Here is a 25,989-nt window from a genome sequence, read left to right as displayed (position 1 = left end):
AGCTCCCCAAAGGGAAGAGTTTAATGATTTGAGGAGAGGAGGAGGCATTGCATAACTTGTTTGTGAGCAAAACAAGCCCTCCCTCCTCGTGGGTGACGGAGAGGATTGTTTTCAACCCTTGGAAGTGTCGCATAACCGCCATTGCCCGTTTAGAAAGCATCTTCCCCCATCAGACTAGTAGTCATTGGTGGACCAAACAAATGCGGTGTCTAGCAGGGGTTTCTTGTTTGCCTGACAAACGATGTGAGATCGCTCTCGAACCGTTTGACTGAGTCAGCCGCTCCTCTTTCAAACCAATGACTCAATCGGTTACGAATCGTGTTGAAGTCATGGCCAAAGTTTGATTGACGCTCCGACACAAAAGCATCAAACCATTTATAGAGGTCATGTGATCCATCATAACTTACCTATTGTTTAACCCTGAGATCATTTACAAGGGCGTTTCCGTGTTTGCCAAGGCCGTGGCTCTTGGGTTACTGACGGTCGTCGTGCCACATGAAGCAACGTGTTTGTACTCCAAGCCAGAAACATGTTGACACAGCCATTACTGCAAATATATCGCTTGTCCGTTCGTAATTAGGCAATGGTAAATGAATGCAACATGTTGCTGTCAGAGATTCCCCTCTAGCTTGTTTTTCCCAGGCTGTTGTTATTGTTGTTGTTGTTGTCGTTTCCACTTTGCCGTACATCTGGACGCCTGGTGCCTCCATCATAAAACCCCACAGCTGGAGGGTGACGAATGGAAGAACCCAGAGCTCCGGCTTCGCCTGAATGCTCATCCCCCCCAAATGTTGGGCCTCGGACGGTGGGTAGTTTTTGATTACGGGCCTTTGATCAAAGCGTGAGGCTTCCCTGAGAGTACCAACCAGCTGTGGGCGCTCCCACACCGAGCACTGACTCAGCTCAGAAGGTTTTGGGTCGAAGGATCTGAGCTAAGCAGTCACCACAAACTTTCCAACGTTCTGCTCCCCGAAACATGACGAACTCTTGTGATTTTTAGCTGTACCCATAACTGTGTCTGCAGCATTTGGGTGACGCCTAAAAAAACGAGGCCAACCTTACCAAGAACTTGTACGACCTCCTGAGTTCGAAGAGTTTGTTTGTCGCGTTCACATTTAAACCGAATTGCAAACTGCTTTGAGAGAGCTCAAACTCTTGAGCTTTATTCTGTTTGGGCGTAAAATTGTGCTTACGAAGAACGTAATATGTGGACACCACCCAAAAATTTAAATACTGTCATTATTTATCTACTTTCGGTATCATATATTTGTCATATTTCAAAGAGGTTTTATTATGAAAATGAATCTAACAGCCAAAACACAGCAAGATAATTAAACAATCAGCATTAAAAATAGATAATAGTAAATAATAGCTTATAATATTATGTAAACAAAGTTAATATCAATTAATGATATGTATTCAATTCAATGTTATATTCAAATAATAAACATCTCAATTTTTGCCAAAGAATAAAACTATATATATGTGTATACATGCATATATGTATATATATGTGTGTGTATATATATATATATATATACATACGCCAAAAATGTTTCTATGAAATATTTCTTGTTCTAATTATATGCATTTGTATATAATAATATGTAGTGTAATTTAAAATTTGAATGGCAAAAAAATATACAACAGTGGAATTTTGTGTAAAAAATTATATATATCATTACATTCATTTGCCAGTATTTCAGTGATATTTTAATAGTATTTTTGTGAATAATATCTATAAACTTAAATAATATCTAAAAACTAGATATTGGCAAAAAATGTAATCATTTATATTAAAAAAAAAAACATTTTCGTAAAAGTTGTTCCAAATTTGTCACTTGTTTTGATCAAAGATTTCGACGATCCAAAACTATTTTGACAGAAAATTCATGTTTTGTTTTTTGTTTTGCCTTGCCTTGCTTTGCTTTCTTTTTGTTTTGTTTCGCTTGGTTTTTTGTTTCACTTTTTCATTTTTTGTTTTGTTTCGGTTGCCAAAATTTCGGTGCATCGTTATTTCTTTTTGTTATATACAATGGAAGTCTTTGTTGGTACCCATTGACTCTAACTTTACGGGCAAAAGCAGTTAAAACTGTCTTTTTTGTGTGAACTATCCCTTTAAGTTCAGTCCGCTTTAGAGGGGACTGAGTTCGTTTCGAGCGTTAACCTAAAAGCCCAAATTCCTGCGTTCTGAGACTCGTCTGGGACTCGTTGAAATCTCGATTTGTAGCGTATCAGGATGTTCCTTTGTTTACTCTATTTGGCCATCGCCTAAACGACGGCTAGTTTTATGGCTCCCTCACTCCATTTAAGAGCGCGCCGGCTCGTTTAAACTGTAATTATGGAGCCAGCCGGCCCCGAACACCTGGCCCGCGTGCGGCTCGCGAGTTTGGCCACGACTCGTACAGCTGTGGAGAGTCACCTTGCAGCGAGTCTGGGGGAATTCCCTCCTAAATCAGCCAAGTTTGGGAAGGGAAAGCAAAGCGAAGCTCTGGATTCTGTCACCGCGCCATACTCCACTCTGGACTGTGAGTCAGTCCCCAAAAAAACATGCTCTTCTGATCCAATTTAAGCCTCCAGACGCTTGCCAGTTCACAGTTGTTCCAAGAAAACATGTAAACATCCCAATCGCTAGCGCTATAGGCTGGATGAGCGCAGAAACGCTCGGCGGAGCTGTTAGGGGGATAAATATTTTTAGATCTCTTGAAATGGGGGCCATGTGGTTCACAGCAGAGTATTTTTGGGTTATATCTCATTAAAAAAAAATTTTCACTTGCGCTATCATTAACGCTGCTGTGTGTAGCATCTGTGCGAGGATTCCCTTACCTTTGGTGTAAATTAAATTTATGTAAATGAGACCGACACATGTTGTGCATCATGTGTGATTAACGTTGGTGTTAATTTGAACAGGTCGTTGTTGATTTGATGGTCTTGTTCTAATGCATTTTCCTCATGATGTTATACTCAACTAATGTGTTCGTATATCTTTTCAGCCTTCGTATTAGCACACACTTCCTAGAGGAATTTACTCATAATGGGCAGTGTATTATTTCTTTTTCCCTGCCGTTTATACTGTGATCTTATAAGTGAACTGTTTTAAGTATGGTAACGCTTGCTAATATGGATGGGTTACATTAAATCAATTGTTTTATTTTATTTTATTGTATGCCTCTCTCGATTTGCAGAGATTTTACCATCAAAACTTTTAGTGTAACTTTAACTGACTATTATATTTAATAATAAAAATGAGAGAATTTATTTTAGTTATTTAATAAGCATGCTGTTCTTTATCTGTTAGACACATTTTCATTGTAAAAGTTTAACAATAATAATAATTACTAATAATTTTCTTATTTTTATAATAATTTTATTACATAAATAATACTTATTTAAAATGCTATTTTGATTTTATTTTGCATGTTTTTCTGCACCAGCTGTAACTGAAAATTTCTGCAATCCGTTTTGCAGACTTTTTATTGATAAACTTCTCAATATGTGAATTATTTTCATTTGGACTTTGACAACTATTAGAATGCAGAACTCTCATCTGCATCGCATTTTCCCTAATATTTAATCTATTCCACATAATTCTGCAGCTTTCTCCTCCCAATCAGCGCAGGAGACTCAGAAAGCGCTCCGTGTGGGTCCCATCATTAGGCTGAAAATGACTTTAGTCATATCAGATGGAGGTCTGCAAGATCAACAGCACATGGTGTTTTGAAGGGGCACAAAAGAGACAGTGCAGGAAATAAGCCAGATCTCGCTAATGGGGCCGATCTGATGTGCTGTGCTTCTCTGGTTTATCTTTGCTTGTTTTCATGTTTGAATGAGAACACGCAGTCCTAATTGCGTCCGGTTTGTATACGGCACCATGAAACGCGAAATCTCAATGCAGTGTAGAATAGTTTTTACATTCACAATGCATTCGACTTCTACAGTGTGACTTTTTTTGGATTGTTCAGCAGGAAATTTCATTGGTCAGTACTTGATGTTGTCTATTTCAATTCACCACAAAACTTTCCAATCTCCCTCCGAAATAAAATCGGCGTGTTTTTCTGTTTTTGCCCGTGTGGGACCTGCTTCCTCTGGCCTCAGGAATAAAACAGACCTTCTTTAATTGGGAATGAGCGCGTTTTCATTAATGGCCTGCCAGCGTGACACAACAAGCCGTCCTGCCAGTAGACTAATTGGTGTAAGTAGAGAGCACACAATGCCAGGCATGGCGGGATCCTCACGGCTGTTCTCGGCCAGCACTGAACTGACAGTCATTATAACAGGGAGATGTCCAGTTATTAGCCGCGTATGCTAAGACAAACATCACTATTACTATCACGCGTATGCAAGTGCTGTTTATACAGACAGCCTCAGCGATAAAATGACCACAAGCCATTGATCATTGTTTTTAATGTGTGTATATATGTGTGTGTGTGTATATATGTATGTATATGTATATATATATATATATACACACACATATATACACACATATATACACACATACACACACATATATACATATATAATTAGAATATCATCAAAAAGTTGATTTATTTCACTAATTCCATTCAAAAAGTGAAACTTGTATATTATTTTCATTCATTACACTTTTAATTTTGATGATTAGGGCTTACAGCTCATGAAAGTCAAAAATCAGTATCTCAAAATATTAGAATATTACTTAAGACCAATACAAAGAAAGGATTTTTAGAAATCTTGGCCAACTGAAAAGTATGAAAATGAAAAGTATGAGCATGTACAGCACTCAATACTTAGTTGGGGCTTCTTTTGCCTGAATTACTGCAGCAATGCGGCGTGGCATGGAGTCGATCAGTCTGTGGCACTGCTCAGGTGTTATGAGAGCCCAGGTTGCTCTGATAGTGGCCTTCAGCTCATCTGCATTGTTGGGTCTGGTGTCTCATCTTCCTCTTGACAATACCCCACAGATTCTCTATGGGGTTCAGGTCAGGCGAGTTTGCTGGCCAATCAAGCACAGTAACACTATGGTCATTGAACCAGCTTTTGGTACCTTTGGCAGTGCGGGCAGGTGTCAAGTCCTGCTGGAAAATGAAATCAGCATCTCCATAAAGCTTGTCAATAGAAGGAAGCATGAAGTGCTCTAAAATGTAAACACAGTGGACCAACACCAGCAGATGACATGGCAGCCCAAATCATCACCGACTGTGGAAACTTCACACTGGACTTCAAGCAACATGGATTCTGTGCCTCCACTCTTCCTCCAGACTCTGGGACCTTGATTTCCAAATGAAATGTAAAATTTACTTTCATCTGAAAAGAGGACTTTGGACCACTGAGCAACAGTCCAGTTCTTTTTCTCTACAGTCCAGTTAAGATGCTTCTGACGTTGTCTCTGGTTCAGAAGTGGCTTGGTAGCCCTTTTCCTGAAGACGTCTGAGCGTGGTGACTCTTGATGCACTGACTCCAGCTTCAGTTCTCTCCTTGTGAAGCTCTCCCAAGTGTTTGAATCGGCTTTGTTTGACAGTATTCTCAAGCTTGCGGTCATCCCTGTTGCTTGTGCACCTTTTCCTACCCAAATTCTTCCTTCCAGTCAACTTTGCATTTAATATGCTTTGATACAGCACTCTGTAAACAGCCACACCTTTCAGTAATGACCTTCTGTGACTTACCCTCTTTGTGGAGGGTGTCAATGTTCGTCTTCTGGATCATTGCAAAGTCAGCAGTCTTCCCCATTATTGTGGTTTCAAAGAACAAGAGATACCCAGAATTTATACTGTAGGGATAGTCATTTATTCAAACTCAAATGTAAATATTCTAATATTTTGAGATACTGATTTTTGACTTTCATGAGCTGTAAGCTCTAATCATCAAAATTAAAAGAAATAAACATTTGAAATATATCAGTCTGTGTGTAATGAATGAATATAATATACAAGTTTCACTTTTTGAATGGAATTAGTGAAATAAATCTTGATGATATTCTAATTATATGACCAGCACCTGTATATATATATATATATATATATGTATATATGTGTATGTATGTATGTGTGTGTGTAAAGTTTTTAAATGTTTTTTATAAATTAGTTAGAAATGTGAATAAATGAGAATTCCATATTTGTTTTATGCCAACTATAGACTTAAAGGATGACTTGTATGACTTGTATTTTATTCTGGAAAGTATAGCTGAAATTGTTATATAATAATAAAAAATTATGCTTTATTATTGTATGAAATAATTTAACCATTTAAATATTTCAAAACCCCCCCAAAAAAATAATAATAATATGGCAATTTAATCTTACTCTGAAAAGTATAGTTGGAATAGTTATGTAAAAAATAATAAATAATACCTATTGGCACATTAAATAATTTTAAAATACAAATATTACTACAAATATATGCTTGCTAAAACTATACACCAGTTATAGATTTATACAACTAACAAATCATTTTATTCTAAAAGCATGGATGAAATGGTTATATAATAATAATAATAATAATAATAATAATTAATACTTATTAGTGCATAAAATAAGCTGCAATTTGAAAATATTACAATACAAAATTCAAATTATTCAACAATTATATACTATGTAATATTACCTTTAAATAATTTTATTCTGAAAAGTGTAGATGAAATTGTTATATAAAAATAATAAATGGTGCTTATTAGTGTATAAAAATAATTAAAATGTGAAAATATTACACTTTATGTAATTTATGTAACTTGTATTTTCTTTTGAACATTACAGATGCATTGTATAAAATTAAGTAATTCTTAGTGTAAAAAAAAATTATAAAAATATTATGGCGAAATATGAGTTATATGAACCGTTATGTTTTTATTTTTATTTTGTATTTTTTTTTTAAGTTTAATGAAATATTTGTATAAATAAGTAATTATGCTTATTAGTGTAAAAATTCTAATATAAAAATAATTTAAATTATAGCTTACACTATTGAAATTGAATCATAATTCGATTCTCTTAATGTTTTTGCATTCCAGATCAATCACACATGAGGTTTTGTGTCAGTTAGGGTGCTGGCTGTGCAGGCAGTAGGGAGCAAGGCAGCTCACTACAGAGCTTCAGCATTAACGATGTTGGACTAGAATGCTTTTCTGTTGAAGAAACTGGTTTTGATATCGACATGCGAGTTGTTGGTAGGTTAGTCATTGCTGTTGTTTTGATAATCGGCTACTATGCAGATTATTTTTGCTAATTGTTTTGGTCCGTGAGGCCATGTGCTCGTCTCACGCCATGTTTATATCTTTATCACGGCTGCCGCGCTGTGGCCTTTTCTTCTCCTCCTCCTCCTCCTCCTCCTCCTCATCCGTTGGTCTGTGTGTTTGTGTGAAGGGCCGGGCCGGGCTGGTCAGGTGACCGTATGGAGCTCTTGTTTATCACTTTGCTGTGGGTCGACGGGGCAGCTGTTAATCTTTAACATTGAATGCTGCCCGCTGGCCTCCATCTGAACACACCGCACGGCATGCTGGGCACTGACCGTCGTCCTCGCTTCACATTTAACAGTTTATTCAAGCAGACGACTAGCCGGTTGTGCTCTTACAAGCCGACTTATTGGGTGGAATTGTTAGTGGATGAATTACATGTCCTGTTTTTATCCCAAAATCTAATAAAATAATATAATAATAAAAGAAATAAAGAAAATTTATTAATTTGGAATCAATTTAAGAAAAAAAAATTGCATAAAGAATATTAGCTTTTATATTTTTTTGTTCAGAAATAAGGTTATAACTATATTTTGCACAACTATAGTACCAACTTCTAGTACCATTCATTTTTTGCATTTGGACTTTTCATAATTAAAGGTGCTGTATGTAGGATTTTGACTCTACTAAAGCATAAAAATACCATAATATGTTTGCAGATATATTAAGAAACATGCTAAGTTAACATACTTGTTTATCTGAAAAACAATTCTACAGTCAGTTATTCTCCTTTGAAAATGTGCATTCCGGCCCGGAATGTCTGTGTTTGTTATGGTTTGTGAAACCCGCCCACTGCCAGTTTACCCAATTGTATTTCAGCACCCCGGGTTGCCAGTTGGCGGAAAACACAGTGTATTTAATTTCATTCATCGGCATGTGCGCTCGTTTCTGTTGGCGTCGTTAATCTGGCAACCTGCGTGTGCGTCAAGTCTGAGGAGGGGGGGCCGGGTGAAAAAACCCGTCTCTAATATATATTGCATAAATATATTAGTTTTTATATTTCATGTAGTATATTTGTTCAAATATTAATTCTGTAATTATATTTTGCATAATTCTAGTAACAATAATATTTTTGCATTGTGACTTCACAATTAAGCACATTTCTAAGTGTTTTGTAAAAAAAAAAAGTGCTTGATTTATAAATGCATTATTTGCATTTTTTTTATAAATTATTTTTTTGTCTCATTATAATACTTTACCAAAAAAATATACACTTTGCTTTAACAAATACCACCATTATGTGTGAATAAATAATGATTTAAATATATAATTGATTTTTTTTTTTTTTTTTTTGGTAATGGAAATTGTGCTTAATCATCTTAATGATAGAAATAATGTCTTGTAGAATATTATGGAAATGTCTTGTAGAATATGATGGAAATAATGTCTTGCATAAAGAAAGTGAAGCCTATTTTCCAATGTATGGGTCTGCAAAAAAATTAATTGGCCCTAAAAATAGCCATTGTCTTTAAGCAAGACATCATTTATATAAGAAAATGTGTGAAATATGAACATTTTAAAACGTTGCATTAGATGGCCATTATCTTTTTTTTTTTGTTTTTTTTCCTCCACATCATTTTGGGTTCTGGAATAATTTAACCCAGTCATAAGCCAGAAACTGTATTTACAGCCATTCTCTGGGGTAGTTGCAATCTTTAGTTGCACTGTAAGCAGGATCGACACTGATACCTTCTCATATGTTGCACATTATAGACTTATATTATAGTCTTCCCCGTTTCCTCAATTGTAGATGTGTTTCATAGCCCAGTATTCCATATATAGAGGGCGTAAACAGGCCATTTCCTGTTTGAATTATTTCTGATGCAGCACCTGTTTCATTAGGTGCACTCCAAGTACACTACATAGTGCATAAAACTTTCCTCATCTTAAGTTGCATTATATTTAGACTCTGTGATCCAAAAGCAAGGTCACAGATGCTTAAGGTGTACACAATCTAAATATACAGTATCAAGACTTTGCAAGGACGTGTTTTTTCCATTATTCTGTCATGAACTAGTAACAAAATTGCTCCCTGTTTGTCCTTGGCTTCCTGAGTTTGCTGTCCTATTGTCTTTTCTTAGTGAGTCATAGTATCCATTGGCATTGCTCACCAACTGAGCTGTACTTTCATTATTTGACAGTCTCGAAGCAGCTCTTATTAATACATATTCCAGGAAATTTACTTTGAAGATGTGTAGTTAAACTATTGGAGCATGGCACTAACAACAGAATCATAATGGGTTCGATACATTGTTCAAATTTTACAGGGTTTTTGTTTGTTTGTTTTTAGCCAGTCTTTTGATTTAAAATCTTTTTCAATTTAGTCGGTATTTTTGACGTCATTCATATACTTTAGTCAGAGTAAACTTGGCTAGAAAACCTGTTATTATTGACTTTATTGGATTATTTGAAACAATCATATTCTCTCTGGATATTTCTTTTCCAAAAAACATTTTTGTCATGTTTTCATCAACACTGCATTTGAATTGAAATCATTTATCATTGTGATGCGTATTAATCATTATTGATGACAATAAATGTAGTGTTGATGAGAAAAAATACGACACAATATTAGGAATGTGCTATGTTTTAATTGAGATTTATCATTGTGATGCATATTTTCATTATCAGTGAAAATAAAAAAACTTTAAGTGCACTGATATTTGGTCATATTCACCAACGCTATGTTCGCATTAAAATAATTTATTTATCGATGTAATGTGTATTTCATGAATGACTAAAAACTTAGTGTTGATGAAATTGTCTATAAAAACATTGCAAAATATTAGAAATTTAATTACAATTATTTAACATTGTAATGTTTTCTTTTTTTGTTTTGTTTTTCGTTTTAGTGACAATTTAAAAAAACAAAAACAATCAATTGATATTTTGCACGGTTTATTATTTAAATATTAGCAATGTGTTAATCTCTTCCCCGTAATGCGCTTTTGTCATTTATCAATGACAATTGAAAAAAAAACTTGCATTATTAATATTTTGTCATGTTTAATGTCGTCATATTTTCCCCAACACTTCATTACAATTACATATTCATAATTGTCATCTATATTTTTTTTATCAATGACAAAACCAAACATTTTCATCAGAAATTTCTTACATACGATAAAATGCACCAAGTTGTGTTGGATTGTTAATGTAATGTTGGAAATGAATGTTTTTCCGAGTTGGTATGAGCAGCTGGGCTGAGATTTGTAAACGCCGCAAGGAAAAAATGTTCAGAAACATCCTCGAGGGGAAAAGTTCACGCTCTCCACTTCGTCTGGAAACGGCGGCACCTGTGCAATCAAATGCGTAACCCTTTCCCCTGCTCACCCAGAGGTCATTGACGAGGAAACCAGATTATTCGGATATCACCGTAACCCTGGAAACAGTCGCGCTCTCTTTGACTGGGACGAGCACTCGTGGGAGAGAAAGCCAGGCGATCCCAGACAGAGGGCCGCGTCTGGCTCGGTGTGCTGCGTCGTGAATATGAAGCAGCTCCGTATCTGCACTGCAGCCGCTGCAGTGCCGCAGGTTTCTAGAGCAGGGTCAGCCCAACCCATCCCGTCCCCTCAGCCCTGTCCACACATGTACAACCTCTCTGGAGTCTCCTTTCTGCACTGCCTCCAATCCAATCGGATGCGATCTTTGGATTTATTTTATCTCTGTTTTCTGTTAACCTTCCCACCATGGAAACCACTAAAGCAGTCGGGCCAAAAAAAAGGCTAAGACGAGGCTCAAGATTTGTTTTCCCCGCTGTCCTCATTTGGCACGGTGACTTGGAACGGCGCGATTCCACCTGCAAAAAGGCCACCCCGAATCCCAGACATTCCCTGAGTTTAGATACTCTTCGTTTGTTCATTCGAGAAGATAATGGCCTATTCAGTTTGCTTTGAGGCTGAGAAATATGCCCCGCTCATGACTAGCTCTTTTAAACCGAGGTGATCTAGTTACATGGATTAAGCTAATATATTTTTTCCAGCAAAGTCCAATTCCTAGGGCATTATGATGGTGGGTTAAGAGGCTAAGCTATTTCGAGCGAGTGTATTGGTTTCGTTAACAAAAGGTTGGCAACCCAAAGCGATAGATGGACTGTACGTTTCTTGGATTTTACATTTCGCCTGCTTTTTTCTGTCTGTTGTAACGTTCACGTCTGCCGTTCCTGATGAGAGCGTCTCTGTGCAGGTTGAATTGTAATCATTTCCACTTCCCCCTGATGATACTCATTGGCTGGTTGTGTCTGTCATCCGAGTGTCCAGTCTGGCCTGCCCCATTCTGGACCTTAAGGAGAAGCTGGAGACCGTTTTTTGTCATCACCATTGCGTTTCATGTGTGTGCTAATTTTTATTAGAACAATGAGTTATTAAAATTGTAAACAAATTGAGGGATTCGAACAGTAACTTTTGTGGGTCTTCTTGAATGATTCATGAAGAGAGTTGATTCATACGATTCACAAACAAATGAACGGTTCCTTTTTAGTTGGTCAAAAACATACAACACGGTCAGTGAAGTCCAATTCACGAACAAAAGATTCATATATGAACCAGTTCATTTTAGTAAATCGAAAACACAAGTGCAGCTAGTGATGTCCAATTCAGGAACAAATGACTCTTATGAACTGGCTCTTTTTGGTGAATGAAAAACATACAAGTCTAATTCACAAACAAACGACTCTTACGAATAGGCCTGGTCGATAAAACTGTGTTCGTATTTATTGATGGTACACCTTCATCGATAACGATAGAAAAAAAATGTTCGATATAGGTGCGTGCTATGAGTGACTAACAGACAGTACATATGAACACATGCTGAAATGAGTGCTGTGCCTGCCTGTGATACAGACTGGTAATAAAAAAATGAGTATTAGTCGAATTTAAAATTAAAAATTCGCATTTGAATGCAAGAACGGTCCAATCAAATGTTATTAGTGGCGCACGAGATACAGTGTCGTTGTTGCATTTTAATGTTTTGTTAGTCTATCAACTTGAACCCATGATATGCGCCGCTGCTGCGTTATTCATTCAAAATATTAGAGAAATATACAAGCTCAATGCATAGAAAATCTTGACTAGCTTAAAACCAAAACCAAGCCATTCACACAGAACGCATATTCAGCACAATTTTTTAGATGGACAACTATGACTGCTGCACTCGCGTCTTACACTTTTGAAAACACGTCGCAAATTTGTGTAGGTTTATTCCATTTCACTGGGTCTCATATGTTTTTAAATGCAAACTGTGTGATCGGAGCTTCGGCTCTTTGTATTAATCTATGCATAAATACATGATGCTGTTTGTTCATAATTATTTATGCAATTTACGAAATTATATTTGATTTATATATGTTAATTTAGACGTTATGCACATTTTTTAAAGTTTTTATATGGTTAAATTCAAACTTTTTTTTTATTGCTCTTTGTTTTGAAAAATGTAATTTAATTATCGATACCGAACGATATGAAACATTATATCGTTGATGCATATTTTTAGCTATATCGCCCAGCACTACTTATGAACCTGTTCTTTTTAGAAAATCTAAAACCTACAACACAATCAATGAAGTCTGATTCGCAATGACTCTAATGAACTGATTCTTTTTAGTGAATCGCAAACACACTGCTCTGACTCTGACTCCACTGTTTGCACTGTATGTATTGGATTCACTGATAAGAATTGGCTCATGACAGTCATGTGTTCATGAATCGTACTGCATTGGTCACGTTGGATGTTATTGCGTGCAGCCCGTGATACACAACCATTTGATCTTATCACTCTCAGTTTAGACTCCAAACTTGGAAAAAATATGACTTTACTGTCAATAATTTGGCTACAGCTTGTGGGCGCAATATGCAAACTACCTGAAAGTGACACACATTGAAGGGCAAGCAGAGGCAGAGAGACACTGTGAGTCACTGTAAGAACAGCTGCTGTGAGTAACTCCTTCCAGACAGATGCCCTCACTGAGGAACCATCTAACCATCTAGATAACAGGTGACTCACTGTTCTTCTGCAGGAACCTTTTAATTGAATCACTGTCTCAGCCACAGAACATCCTGCATGGCCTTGATGGTCTGTTTGTCCCCTTCCAACGGTGCCATAATCACATTTGTGTCATTGACTGGAAGCTTAGGACCAAGAATGACCCTTGAATGTGTATAGCAGGTGTCAACCGTAACTATACTGATGGGGTTTTTCTGTTTAATTTGCCTGATCAAATGTTGCAACTTTGGGTGTGTAGAGATGCAAATCTTCTCATTTATTTCAACTTCTCTTGAAAAAGTGAGTAAATTTTGTAACGGACATGCATTTGGTTAGTGTTAAAGTCTACATTGGTGAGTTAATTGTTCAGCAGTTTGGGCGTGAAGGATAGTTAGACATAAAACTGGTTAGTGTTTGTTTATACCAAATATGGAGGGAAAAACCCAATTGTAATTTCAAAAAAAATCTCAAAACACTTCCTTGTGCATCATATGGGGGATGTTGGCTCCTTGGGTAAAATTACTCTTACTCTTAAAGGAGAATTTTGGAGGATATAACAGACGTGAAGTTTATAATTTTATGAAAGCACTTAAATTAATTTTTCTGTTAAAATAGTGTACTTTTTTTTAATTTAATTGTATTGATGTTATTAATTACTAATATTAAATATTACTGACTAAAAATTATATGCAAATATTTGATACTATATTAATAAAATAAAAAAATGCCACAGAGACCTCCTTGTTAAATTTTTTTTAATTGCATTTTCAAATTTTATCAAAATGATTGTGAATATTAATTTGGCCCAATTAAACACCTCTTTGTTCGTTTTGTTTTTTACTGAAACCATGTTAACGCATTGGTTATATCTTGATGCAATTTGCTACCATTGTTAATTTTTCGTCGTAACCTCTATTTTTGCTGGGGTTTTTTTTTTTTAACTCATTGGTTATATCATGGCACCATTCGCTTCCATTGTTAATTTCTCATCGTGACCTCCATATTTGCTGTTTTTGTTTTTTAATGAAAAATAATGTTAACTCGTTGGTTATACCATTCACTTCCATTGTTAATTATAAATAAATAGGCCTAAATAAAAATGAGTGAAGAGTGGAACTGAATTTTTGTGGTAACCAACATTTTTGACACAAAGCATTTAGTTTTTACCTCCAGAAGTGCCAATTTTTGAAGATTGCACAGTGCAAACGTGAAAATTGCTCCTCCTGTATTGTTTTACAATACGCAAAACTTGCCGCCCAACGTGGGGATCTCAAAATAAGCACCAACCAGAATAAGCACCAAGACTACGAATGAATAATAATCCATGTGTATCCAATTCCTTTCCCTCAAATGAGCCTAATTTTGTTCTAAAAAAAGACTAGAGGAATGTTGTGGCATTTCGTTATTGGCTAAGTGACGGACATTCTGCCCGTGCTCATGTGTTTGCCTTTCAGGTGTTGTGGGATGTGTGTTCATGGCAGACACTCCCACAACTTGCCCAAGCAGGTCCACGGCTCACTCCTGTGGTGAAGTGTGCACGCTTGCACCGTTAAAATAATTTGTTTAATCATTCAGAAGATGTTGTGTGTTGTGTTTTAAGTGTTCTTTTAGAGGCTGATTCTTCAAAGGCTTCCCTATGAAATTAGCATTCGTTTTTGCTTGTAAACTCCTTGGAATTTACGACGGCCTGATAGCGAATCACCTTTGCACTTCCTGTTCACCTGCGTTGCGTAATCTGGTCGTATCAGCAGCCTGGATGACACTTCTGAAGCTTGTTTTTGTTTGTCGAGTTCTTGACTGATGAACCATGAATGACGGGGTCACCCGGCCAGTGTGTTTGTCACATTTCTGTGTGTTTTCCAGGGTAAGGTTGCATAAACTAGGTGCTTTCATACCTTCGGCCGCGTTCCAGTGCTTTCTTTCCTTTCCTCCTAAGCAAGCACCTCGAGGCTTTCTTCCCTCCCCTATTTACGGGTTTGTTTTGTTTACATTTCTAGCCTCCCCTCCCCCGACTTCCTCGCTCTGCCTCCGCTCTCGTAAGCCGCACGCCTCTGAACAAATGATCAGTAGCGTTTACAGTAAATCTTTTGAGGCCTGAGACATGCGAGTGCCGCCAAATATAGTAAAACGCCGTCCAAGCGCTCCAGTGCACACGTGTGAATGCATTAGCGTGTTTTTATGGGGAATCCGCATGAGTTTTCTGTGAATTCTGCTGACCCGTGACCTCAAAGTGAATATAGGGAAGCGTGTTTATGGGCCATGTTGCGCTCACGTGTCACTAGGGCTCTGCGATATGGCAAAAACAATTATGTTTTAATGCTTTTAAGCCTTTTGATTATAATCAGTCTTGATTTGAATGTATTTGCACTGCCTTTAAAAGGGTTTTTGACCAAATAGTCTTTTTCCCCAATTTATTTAGTGGGAAAAAAAATGTATTAGTATAAATATTTATTTATACTAATAATTATAAAACACAATTCTGTAAAAAAATTTTTTTTTTTTTACTATTGCATATTATTAACCAGCAATATTAAAAAAAGTTTATTTATTAGTATATTTTATTTTATTATATAATTATATATTATATTAAAACCACTTATTTATTCATCATTCTTTTTAAAATGTGATTCAAATTTTATATATTTACTAAAATTATTGGGGATGTTCACAGCATAACACCTGCTATAATAAGTTAAGTATTTTATTTATTTACTTGCATTTTAATTTATAGGCAGCTATACATAATTCCTAGTAATACTCAGAAATTAATGTTGAGTTGAATATTATATATTCATTTATGTTGTCAATTATATATAATTGTCTTTATTAATATTAAACATTATTGCCCAAATATACAATATCTTCAATAAACTATTAGTTAAAAGTATTATTTTTATATTAAAATATAATTTAAAAATGACACCCAGAGACCCTTTTTTAATTTTTTTTTATTTTTTATATCAGATTCAAATTTTATGTCACTACTAAAATTACTGGGAATATTCACATTTGGCACAGCATAGCACCTGCTATAATTGTATTGTATTTTATTTATTTGTTTACATTTTATTTTATTTTAGGCTACTATATAACGATAACTAGTAATACACAGAACGTAATGTAACATTAATTCATACAATTAATAATAATTTTTATTTACTAAAATTATAACCTCCTTTTTTATTTATCCTTCTTTTTTTAAATTAGATTTAAATTTTATACCGCTAGCAACATTTTTGTGAGTATTCATATTTCGCCCCGCCGTAGCACCTGATTTAAGAGTCATAAAACTTTTTTTTTTGTCATAAAATAATAAAATAAAATTAATCAGACAAGGTATTGCAATCTATTATTCATACACAATTAAATTATAATGCTAAATTGAATAAATGCATTAAAAAATGCATTTTTAATAGTGTAAATGTTAATGTAATTATTTTGATATCCATTAAAAAAAAACTACAAATCAGACATCAAAACCCATACAATGCTTATGAATGAAAGCAGGAGGGACTACAAAGGCCGCAGAGAGATGTGTGTGTTTACACAGGGATCATCCTTGGGGAGACGCCGCGGAGGCTGTCGTGGAGGGGTGGGGTGTTTTGTGCAGGGTTACGCCACCCTGCAATCGCTGGTGTATGTGAGGAATGCTGCGAGAGAGGAGGCTGCGCCCGTCTGCATGCTCGCTCCTGCCTGTCCTCGTGTATTCTGCCGTTCCCGCTGCACCCGTCTGCCGCCTGTCTGCCGGCACGTCGGGGGTTAACACTGGGCGGATATATCTCTCTCTTGGAAGAGGCTGTTGAATGGCTGCCTTCCACGGACAGCAAAAACATTGGTTAAGGGTGAGGGCGGATCTGAGGCTGCTGCGGAAACCCGGCCTGGAGTTTTCAGTGGATCGGGATTCGGTGAAAAATCGTGGCATGTATAAACGTGGTTGGGCCTTGCAACTGAGGCAGACAGTGTTAAAATATATGCTTGTTTAGAAGTATTAAAATGCTTCAAATTGATACGTTTTGCACAATTTTAGGATTTTTTTCCTTGGCTTTATGCCTTTTTCTGATTCTTGTCTGTTTTGAAAGCATTCAGGATCTTCTCCCCCCATAATCCCCGTCACCTATCGGCCCTATTTGCCCTTTTTTTTATTTCAGTCAGGCAGTGGTATGGTCCGCCCCATCGCTGACAGGCAGAAGGGTCCATGTTGTTTTGCTCCTGTGGGGCGGCCCAGTGTCACATGATGGAGGGTTTTATGGCACTAATGAAGTCCAACAGATTTGCTTCTCCACTGTAACCTGGAAGGCCGGCCGCGTCCGACATCTATGAAATAGTCTCAGGAGGCGGCATTTCTGCTCAGGCTGAATTTAATGCTCGGTTGCATTGACACACACTGTGCTGCACTTTAACATGCTTAGATGGCTCTTTATATAAGTACATGTGTGCTCCTTTGTAGTGTGTAGTTGCTTAGGCAAACTTGAAATGAAACAAAGTTGTATTGCCATAATTTTCTATCATTGGTTTTTTACTATTAACCTGTTTATTTTTACATCTTTGATTGTATTATGTATACTATGTATGTAAAGAGTGCTGTTCTTTACATGTTTCTGGAACACGTTTGTCCCGGAGCGTCTTTGTTGTGGTCTATCAGGCAGCTAGTGCGAGACGAGGAAGATGACTTACAGACCGCTGTATTCATTAGTTCTCGCACCCTGCCATGCACAAGCTTCACTTCCAGATGGCCCTGCGGCCAAACACGACTCTGAATCACTTCCTTTCTGCCTGACGAAAGTCGGAGAACGATGCTGCTGACCTCAGATCGCATTTTCGTGCATCTTATGCGTGATTTTGTCACATTTGATGTGATGTTGCAGCTTGATGTTTGTTTTAACTTAAAAACAAGAAATAATGTTAACATCCCAGGCAAAAAGGGTAAAAAATGTAACTAATAGATATCACCACACTGTAAAAAATAATTTTTTGGCAGCTATGAAATGATTCTTAGTAATATTTAGAAATTCATGTTGAATTGAATAACATATTCATTTATATTGTGTACTAATTATGTACTAATTTTGTCTACTATTGTTAAATATTATTGCCCAAATATACAATTTATTTAATAAACTATCAATTAAAAGTGTTATTTTTATATTAAAATAAAATTTAAACACAGATACTTTATTTATCACTCTTTTTAAAATCAGATAATACGAAAATTATTGTGAATATATTCACATTTGGCACAGCATAGCACCTGCTATATTTTAATTATATTTTCTCTTTTTTGAAGTTGTAAATAAAAAAATAAAAGATTATCTGAGTAGTTTTGGTCTTTCTACTTCAAAATTTCAATGTGTTACTTGTCGTTTCTTTGTAATTGTGAAATTTACTCTCAGTTTCTGAGTAAAAATTGTTTCTACACCAATTTTTTTTTGTGTGTGTGCTTCCCCAGTTGATTGAATACAGTTATATTTTTTGGTTTTACAAGATTTCTGTTATGTTTAAATATACAAGCACAGCATTCTCTAGTTCTCAGAGTCTCTAAACCTATTCTTATAGAATGTTCCTGAACATTGGATAAAGCTGGGTTTAAAATTCTTGTTTAGTTCTGTTAACACATCAGAGTTGAAGGTTTTTATAGAGGGGATTTTGGATATCTCTTTTTATCTCTCCATAAATCAGAAAATACTGTTTAAAAATTGTATTTTAACCATGTTTTTAGGAATGAAATGTTCTGAAAAACCAGGCGAATGTTATATGAACAAACCCCTCAGTAAAATACTTCAGAATATAAACAAGAATAAAACTCTAAGTCTTGGTGTACGTGAGTGCTGCTGAAGTGGAGAAAAAACTTTTGTATTGAGAGAAAAAATACCAAATTTGAATTGAAATGTACAGATAAACTGTAAAATATGATTAAATAAATAAATAAACACATAAAAGGGCATTTTAGATGTTTTCCTTCCACTAGTCTGAAACATGTTATGAAAAAACAAACAAAGTTGACCAGTGCGTGAAAAAACAATGTTTTTACCTGTAGTTTGCTGCATTAAAGAAAATGAATCTAACAAGTTCTTTTCTCACTCTCTTTCCTTCACAGTTTGCCCTTCCGAATGCGTCCACGGTGCTTGTACCCCCCATAAGGAGTGCTGTCACGACCAGTGTCTGGGTGGCTGCTCCGTGCCAGGGAACTCGACCAAATGCGTGGCTTGTCGCAACTTCCTGTTCGGCGACACCTGCGTGGAGCGCTGCCCGCCGGGCTACTACACCTTCAAGGGATGGCGCTGCGTGTCCTTTAAATTCTGCCAGGACCTCCACAACCAGTGCAAGGGCAAGAGTGGTGACTGCCACGAATACGTCATCCACAATGGAGCCTGTATCCCAGAATGCCCGTCTGGATACACCACCATGAACTCCACCTCGTACGTACCACATTTAGTTTTTTATATAAATGTAACTACAGGAGACAGACTGCTGCCGTTAAACAGTATTATACTTTCCAATCAACTCGCTCCACGTTAAACATGAGTTGACGAAAAACAGTGGCAGAATGAGTTAGACAACAAATCACAAATTTGAATTTAAGGGCCAAGAGGTTTTTTTGTTTGTTTGTTTTTTTCTTTATAACAGGGAATATACTGTATCACGGGATGTTAATGAAAATCAGTCTAACATTTGGAAGTGAGTCTCAAAAGTCTCATTTCACCATCAAATCACAAGAAAAAATAGAAAAATAAATAAATGTTCTTTTTAAAGGAATATTTTAGTTTTTTCGCATTGACATTTTCATCATCTCTCAAGTCTTACTTGAACAATACATTTTATTTTATAGGTATATTTTCAGTGGTGAATCACAAATTTCTGAATTTCTAGCAGTAAACAATTCAATAAAATTTAATGATTGAATTAAAATATTTATAAATTAAGTTTTACAGTAATGATAGTATAAATGAGGGGGAAAATAGGATGGCTAGTCAACTATTGTGACAGATCATCTAATTGTCATAAATTTCACAATACAAAACTAATATTAAAGAAAAATTAAAGTAAGCAATATTTTAGATTTTTGTGCTAATTTGAATAAATTAAATGCATTTTCCCTCTAAATTGCTTTTAGCATTATAAATTAAAATTAAATATGATCTCTAAATATAATATGGTTTACTCAAATATTTTTAAATGCATTAAAAAAAAAAGATAATCAAGACTTTACTGAAATTACATTAACAAATATATATTTATTAAAATTAATAAATTATAAATCCAAAATAAAAAATTAAAGTTAAATTGTTATAAAAGTATTATTAAATTATTTTAATATAATTATTAAAATACAATTTTATATCCTTTATTAAAAATATAATTTATTTTTGACACTGTTCTTGACGAGACTTTTTTTCCCCCTTCTATATAAATGACTGTTTAAAGAGTGAATCATGTGCTGCAGGCATGAAGTAGCAGTTTCTGGTTAATGCTGTGATTTGTTTTGGTCGTTTAGAAAATTAACGAACCGGTTGTCATGCTCAACTTGACCGGAGAGAAGATAAAACTCTTCTGGAAGTATCATAACATCGTTTAGTCTTTTCGTCAGTCACGGCAAATTGAAAATGAGCAGATTATAATGGCCAGTGTCAAGTGTTAAGAGCGAGATAAAATGCCACCCTGATTATTCCAACCGAGTCATTTGCAGTCAGGCTGAATTTGTCAAGCTAAGCGGAAGTATAATGAGCCAAACCAAAACAACATTGCGTGTTGGAAAGCGACACTAGCGGCCCTTTTTTTTTTTTTTTTTTGAGCCCGAGTCCGTTTGGCTGCCCGGGAATGTCCGGAAGCTTGCGCACATGCTGATTTGCACGTCCAGTTTCATGTGTGGGAATTATTAACGCACAAATAAACAGAGAATTAACACTGCGAACAGAAGTAAAACGTAGCCTCGCGGGAACAATGGCAGCCTTTGTTTGCATTCGCTGGGGTCTCGGGGGCTTTAAAAAGGTGGCTGTTTCACTGGCCTTTTGATTCCTTTGTCTCCATGTCAGAGCGCTGTAGCTGTGGAAGCTTGATGGGATCTCGCTTTTCCAGGAATTTTGTTTTGAAGTGACGTCATTGGCTTGTTTTTCTCGTCCGGCCACCTTTCGCCTTTGTGGGAGGCAGTCATGCGGCAGTAAGTCCCATTTCGTAACTGCGCGCCCCATCCTTCCCTCCCTGTTATTGTCCGAAGAAGAAGACAAAGCAGTGTGAACGAAAATTCAGCGGCACGTGAATGTTTTTCGAAGGGGTTAAAATATAAAACGTAGGTTCACGGCGTCGGTGTGCGTTTGAAACTAATCCACGTGGCTTGGATCTCCAAAACTGGATGGGGAGTTTAAGAGTGGGTTTATGAGCTAAAAACTTAAGAGAGAAAACGCTCATTTGTGAATGAACTGCTGAGCGTTTCTGTGAGTTGTTTGGGGGTTTTCAATTAAATTAATTCCTGAAATGTGTGATGCTGTGAAGTGTTTTTTGTGGAGGCAGTTGAAAAGGGTTCAATCAAACTCTAAATTGCCCCCCATATTCTCTTGAATCGGGGTTGAACCGTTAACCGTTGCTCTTTAACTAACACCAGAACCCGGTGATGTTTGGTTCAGTTAATAGTTTGCGCATGTTCATTCTTCTGACAAACCTGTGTGCTAAAACACTCTGCCAGAGTTTCGTTCACAGTCTTCAATGGCACTGCAACACCGAACTACTGAAACTACAGTAGATTAACACACAGCGCAATACGTGAGAATCCCAAGCGAATGATTTTTATTGAAACAAAAACATACAGCACGACCAGTGTAATCCAATTCCCACACAAACGACTCTTTGAGCTTATTCTTTTAGTGAATCTATAACATACAGCACAACCAAGGCGCAAGTAATTTATTATATATGAAAATGATTATATTCAGTGGCTTCTCCTAGTTTTCTTAGTGATATTTAGTGCCTGTTTACCAGGAAGTGACGAGTTTGTTCTCTTTGACTCGTTGGAGGGAAACGGTGCTTTATTTGCAAATGTTTTATGCAATAATCCAGTTTTGCGCATAAGTTTAACTCGAATCTTTGGATGGAAACACAGCTAATGAAAAGCATACAACGCTACCAGTTTAATGTGATTCAACAGCTGGTTCTTTATAGTCAATCAGAAACATGCAGCGCGACCATTGAATCAGATTCCCGAACAAACAACTCTTATGAATGTGAGTGAATCAAACATATACATTTAACTACTTATGAATCAAATGACAATGTGTAGTTTAAGAAGCTTATTTTCTTTCTTTCCTTACAGTTTTTGACTTGTTTTTAGTGGAATCTGAAAAGAAAGCAAGCTGTAATCTCAATGTTGAAACACTAAATGAATTTAGAAAAATAGCTGCGTATTCCCACTCCTGCAACATTTCAGCAAGATTCGAGCGTGATTACGCAACGCTACTCTCTCGTTTTGTTAAAAAGTGATCAAATTAAGCAACCGAATTATACAAACGCTCTGCGCCGCAGGGATTCATTACATTCCCGTTCCACCATTAGATCTTTCTACAGCTTCTTTCAGCGCAATTGCCGATTCTTGCATCAAAAGGCCTCGTCTCCAGAGTCGTGTCTTCATACGGGACGCATGCAGAGATCGCGTACTTCAAAGCCAACGCAACTATCCGTGGTATTTACTTGAGTCTCAGCGGGATTGTGCCCTCGCTGACCCTTTCCATTCAGATGCACTGCTGCATTGCAGCACACAATCCGTTCTAGCACGTTTGGGCTCGTTCCAAACACAACAATGACAACCTCGCAGGTGACATGAGACTTTAGCGGGCAGGGAACAATATGTTTGTCCCCGAGGCAATTGCAATCTTAAAGCGATGCCAGCTGCTAACATCATGGCGAATGCATGCGTGAAGCAACGGTTATTGCTTTGAGCGTCTTCAGGCTTCAGTCTCGATTCAAACCTGTCTCTGTTGTTCATTCAGGTTGAACTGCACACCGTGCACCGGTCTGTGTCCCAAGCTTTGTACGGGGGTGAAGACGGTGGACTCAGTCACCGCCGCTCAAGCTCTGCGTGGCTGTACGGTGCTCAACGGCAGTCTGACCATCAAGATCAGCAAAGGAAGTGAGTATTGTGCACTTCGAAATGCAAGCGTATTGATTGTTTTAGTATTATTTTAAATATTAATATTAAGTAATATTATTTTAGAATGTTAAGAATTGTCATTTTTTATTTATATAGATGCATAAAATGGTTATTGTGCAAGTTATCTGAACTTCTTTCCTTTCTGTAAGCTTTACTTATGTTATTAAAATAAAAAAATAGCAAATAATATATAACATTTTTAAATAAATGATTAAAATTTATTGTAAGTAGAAAATAAAATGTATACTTTTACAAAAATAGTAAATACTATTATGAATACATCGTTAATTAACATCATTCGAAAAAAACACATTAATAACATATAGCATTTTAAATAAGCTAAATATTAATAATTAGACTGCCGCATATATAAAAATTAAACGGGTTCAACAATTAAACACATAAAATTATTTTTATTTTAAATAACATTAAAAATATTTTACGTATTTATAAAAATAAATATTTAAAATAATAAATGCTTATAAATATATCAAAATGATTAAAATGTTAAATTACAGATTATAAATATTTACATGCATTTTTTCATATTTTGTAATGTTTATTTTGCCTTATAATTTTTTGTTAGTTTTCAAATTATTAAAAATGTTAATGTTTTAACAAACCATAAGAATGTTTACTGTGCCAACTTCTTGAACTGTAAGCGTGGCTTATTAAAAAATAAATTGATTAATACATTTTATAATAATGAAATAATATATATTAAATAAATCAAAATTAATTATAAGTAGACAACAGAATATGAACCCAAATACATAAAATAGCTAAAATATTTAATATTTATTTTATGTATATACATGCATATAATGAAATGTTTTAGAAAGTATGATATTTTTAATAAGTATTTTTATTTAATAACATTTACATGTATTATGTAACTAATTATTGTTCAGTTTATAAATTATGTAAATATTATTTTTATAAATATTAGTGCTGTCAATCGATTAAAAAAATTAATCGTGTTAATCACAGTCGTGGACTGTGATTAATCATGATTAATCGCAAATTTAAAATACTAGTATTTACCTGTAAATGTGTTGAAATAAAGAAATGCATGACAAACTAGTTTAAGGAAACAGAAACTTACACACTTCCGCCAGGTATGATACATGATCCTTATTATTATTTTATCATTATTCTTTTGTTTTTATTCAGCCATTATCAGCCTTTAAACTGGCAATAAAACGTTTACCAAGCCACATCGCTTTAATCCCAATACATTTACACAACTATTATCAAAAGTATTTCTAAATAAATGCAACAAAACATTTCTTGCGACCTTACGTGAGGTATTATGACAAAATGCATTAAGAAGAAGAATTGGACCTGTTCTGCAGCTGCATTAGAGCTAACATTAGCATCATGCTTCATAAGACAATTTATGAGATTAATAGTACACTTTTACTCAGAACTCACTTCAAACCACCATCTAGTGTTTGTAATAACTTCCTTTTGCGATCACATGTGGAATTTGGTCGTTTACTGTTGTTAAAATATGCTATTTATAGCCTTTTATATCGCTGCACAAATTAGCATTTCAGACATACACATTCTCAAGAAAATCACATACAGACCATATCTATCGTAATCATGTGTTTATTATCTTATATAATCTATAGTGGCTCTTGTCATGTTTATTTCTGCTGCTCTGCTGAAACTCATGTTGTTTGTTACAGCCGCCTCTCCGTTCTTAAGTTGTCAGGGATACATTCCAAGTATAATACACATTAGTAAAAGGATCTATTTTCATTTTTATTTGTCTATATACACTTTGGGCGGCCGCGGTACATTATAAAAGTAGCCCAAAAAAATGCAACCCACAGCTCTGTAATTTTTCCTGCGACTATATTTTCAAAATAGCCCACTTGTGCCGTTACCCTGGCAACACTGGTTCGCTGTACCCTCATCACACAATGATATATAACCTTCCGCGCTGCGATGACGGGAAGAAGTTGGGGTCAAACCTTATCAAATGATTAATTTGCGTTAAAAAAATATTAACGCGTTAAAATTTTTAGATTAATCGCATGCGTTAACGTTGACACCCCTAAAATATATACAAGTATAAATGTTATTTTCAATATTTATAAAAAAAATAGTAAACACTGTCATAAATACACAAGTCAGTTATTCATTTGAACAAAAAAAAAATTATATTTATAGCATATAAAATTTAAAATGAATTAAATATTAATAATTATACAAATTAAATGTCAAATTAACCCAAATACATAAAATAGCTATAAAATATTTATTATATAATATATTTTTTAAATAAAAAAGTATTAAATAAGTCAATTGTTCCATTGAGCACCATTATATAAATCTATTTGAAATATCTGAGTGCTATGCTTGACCAATCAGTATTTCAAAGAGTCATGTAATATATTTTAGCACATACAGCAATATGTATCTAAGTATTGGTATGTGTATGCATGAAATGAAGTATGTGAAGTTGCAGGCGCATATGAAAACACATCTTGTGTTCCTCAGACAATATCGCTGCCGAGCTGGAGTCTAGTCTGGGTCAGCTGGAGGAGATCACAGGCTATCTGAGCATCCGCAGAGCCTACGCTCTCGTCTCGCTCTCCTTCCTCCGCAAGCTGCGCGTCATTCGCGGAGAAACGCTGGAGAACGAGTACGTAAGACA

General features: G+C 35.6%; 1 protein-coding gene across 1 annotated transcript in view; it reads left to right on the top strand.

Annotated features, from left to right (window-relative positions):
• insrb (insulin receptor b) overlaps positions 1-25,989 on the top strand; it is a 76,531-nt gene that overhangs the window by 38,385 nt on the left and 12,157 nt on the right. The window contains exons 3-5 of the mRNA XM_058760130.1: positions 19,281-19,602; positions 23,161-23,300; positions 25,833-25,977. Of these exons, the coding sequence (XP_058616113.1) occupies positions 19,281-19,602; positions 23,161-23,300; positions 25,833-25,977 (607 nt within the window). The remainder of the gene's footprint in view (positions 1-19,280; positions 19,603-23,160; positions 23,301-25,832; positions 25,978-25,989) is intronic.

Source organism: Onychostoma macrolepis, chromosome 22 (genome assembly GCF_012432095.1).
Source record: "Onychostoma macrolepis isolate SWU-2019 chromosome 22, ASM1243209v1, whole genome shotgun sequence".
NCBI lineage: Eukaryota > Metazoa > Chordata > Actinopteri > Cypriniformes > Cyprinidae > Onychostoma > Onychostoma macrolepis.
The sequence above is the reverse complement of the archived record's forward strand: the minus strand, read 5'-3'. Positions and strand labels throughout refer to the sequence as shown.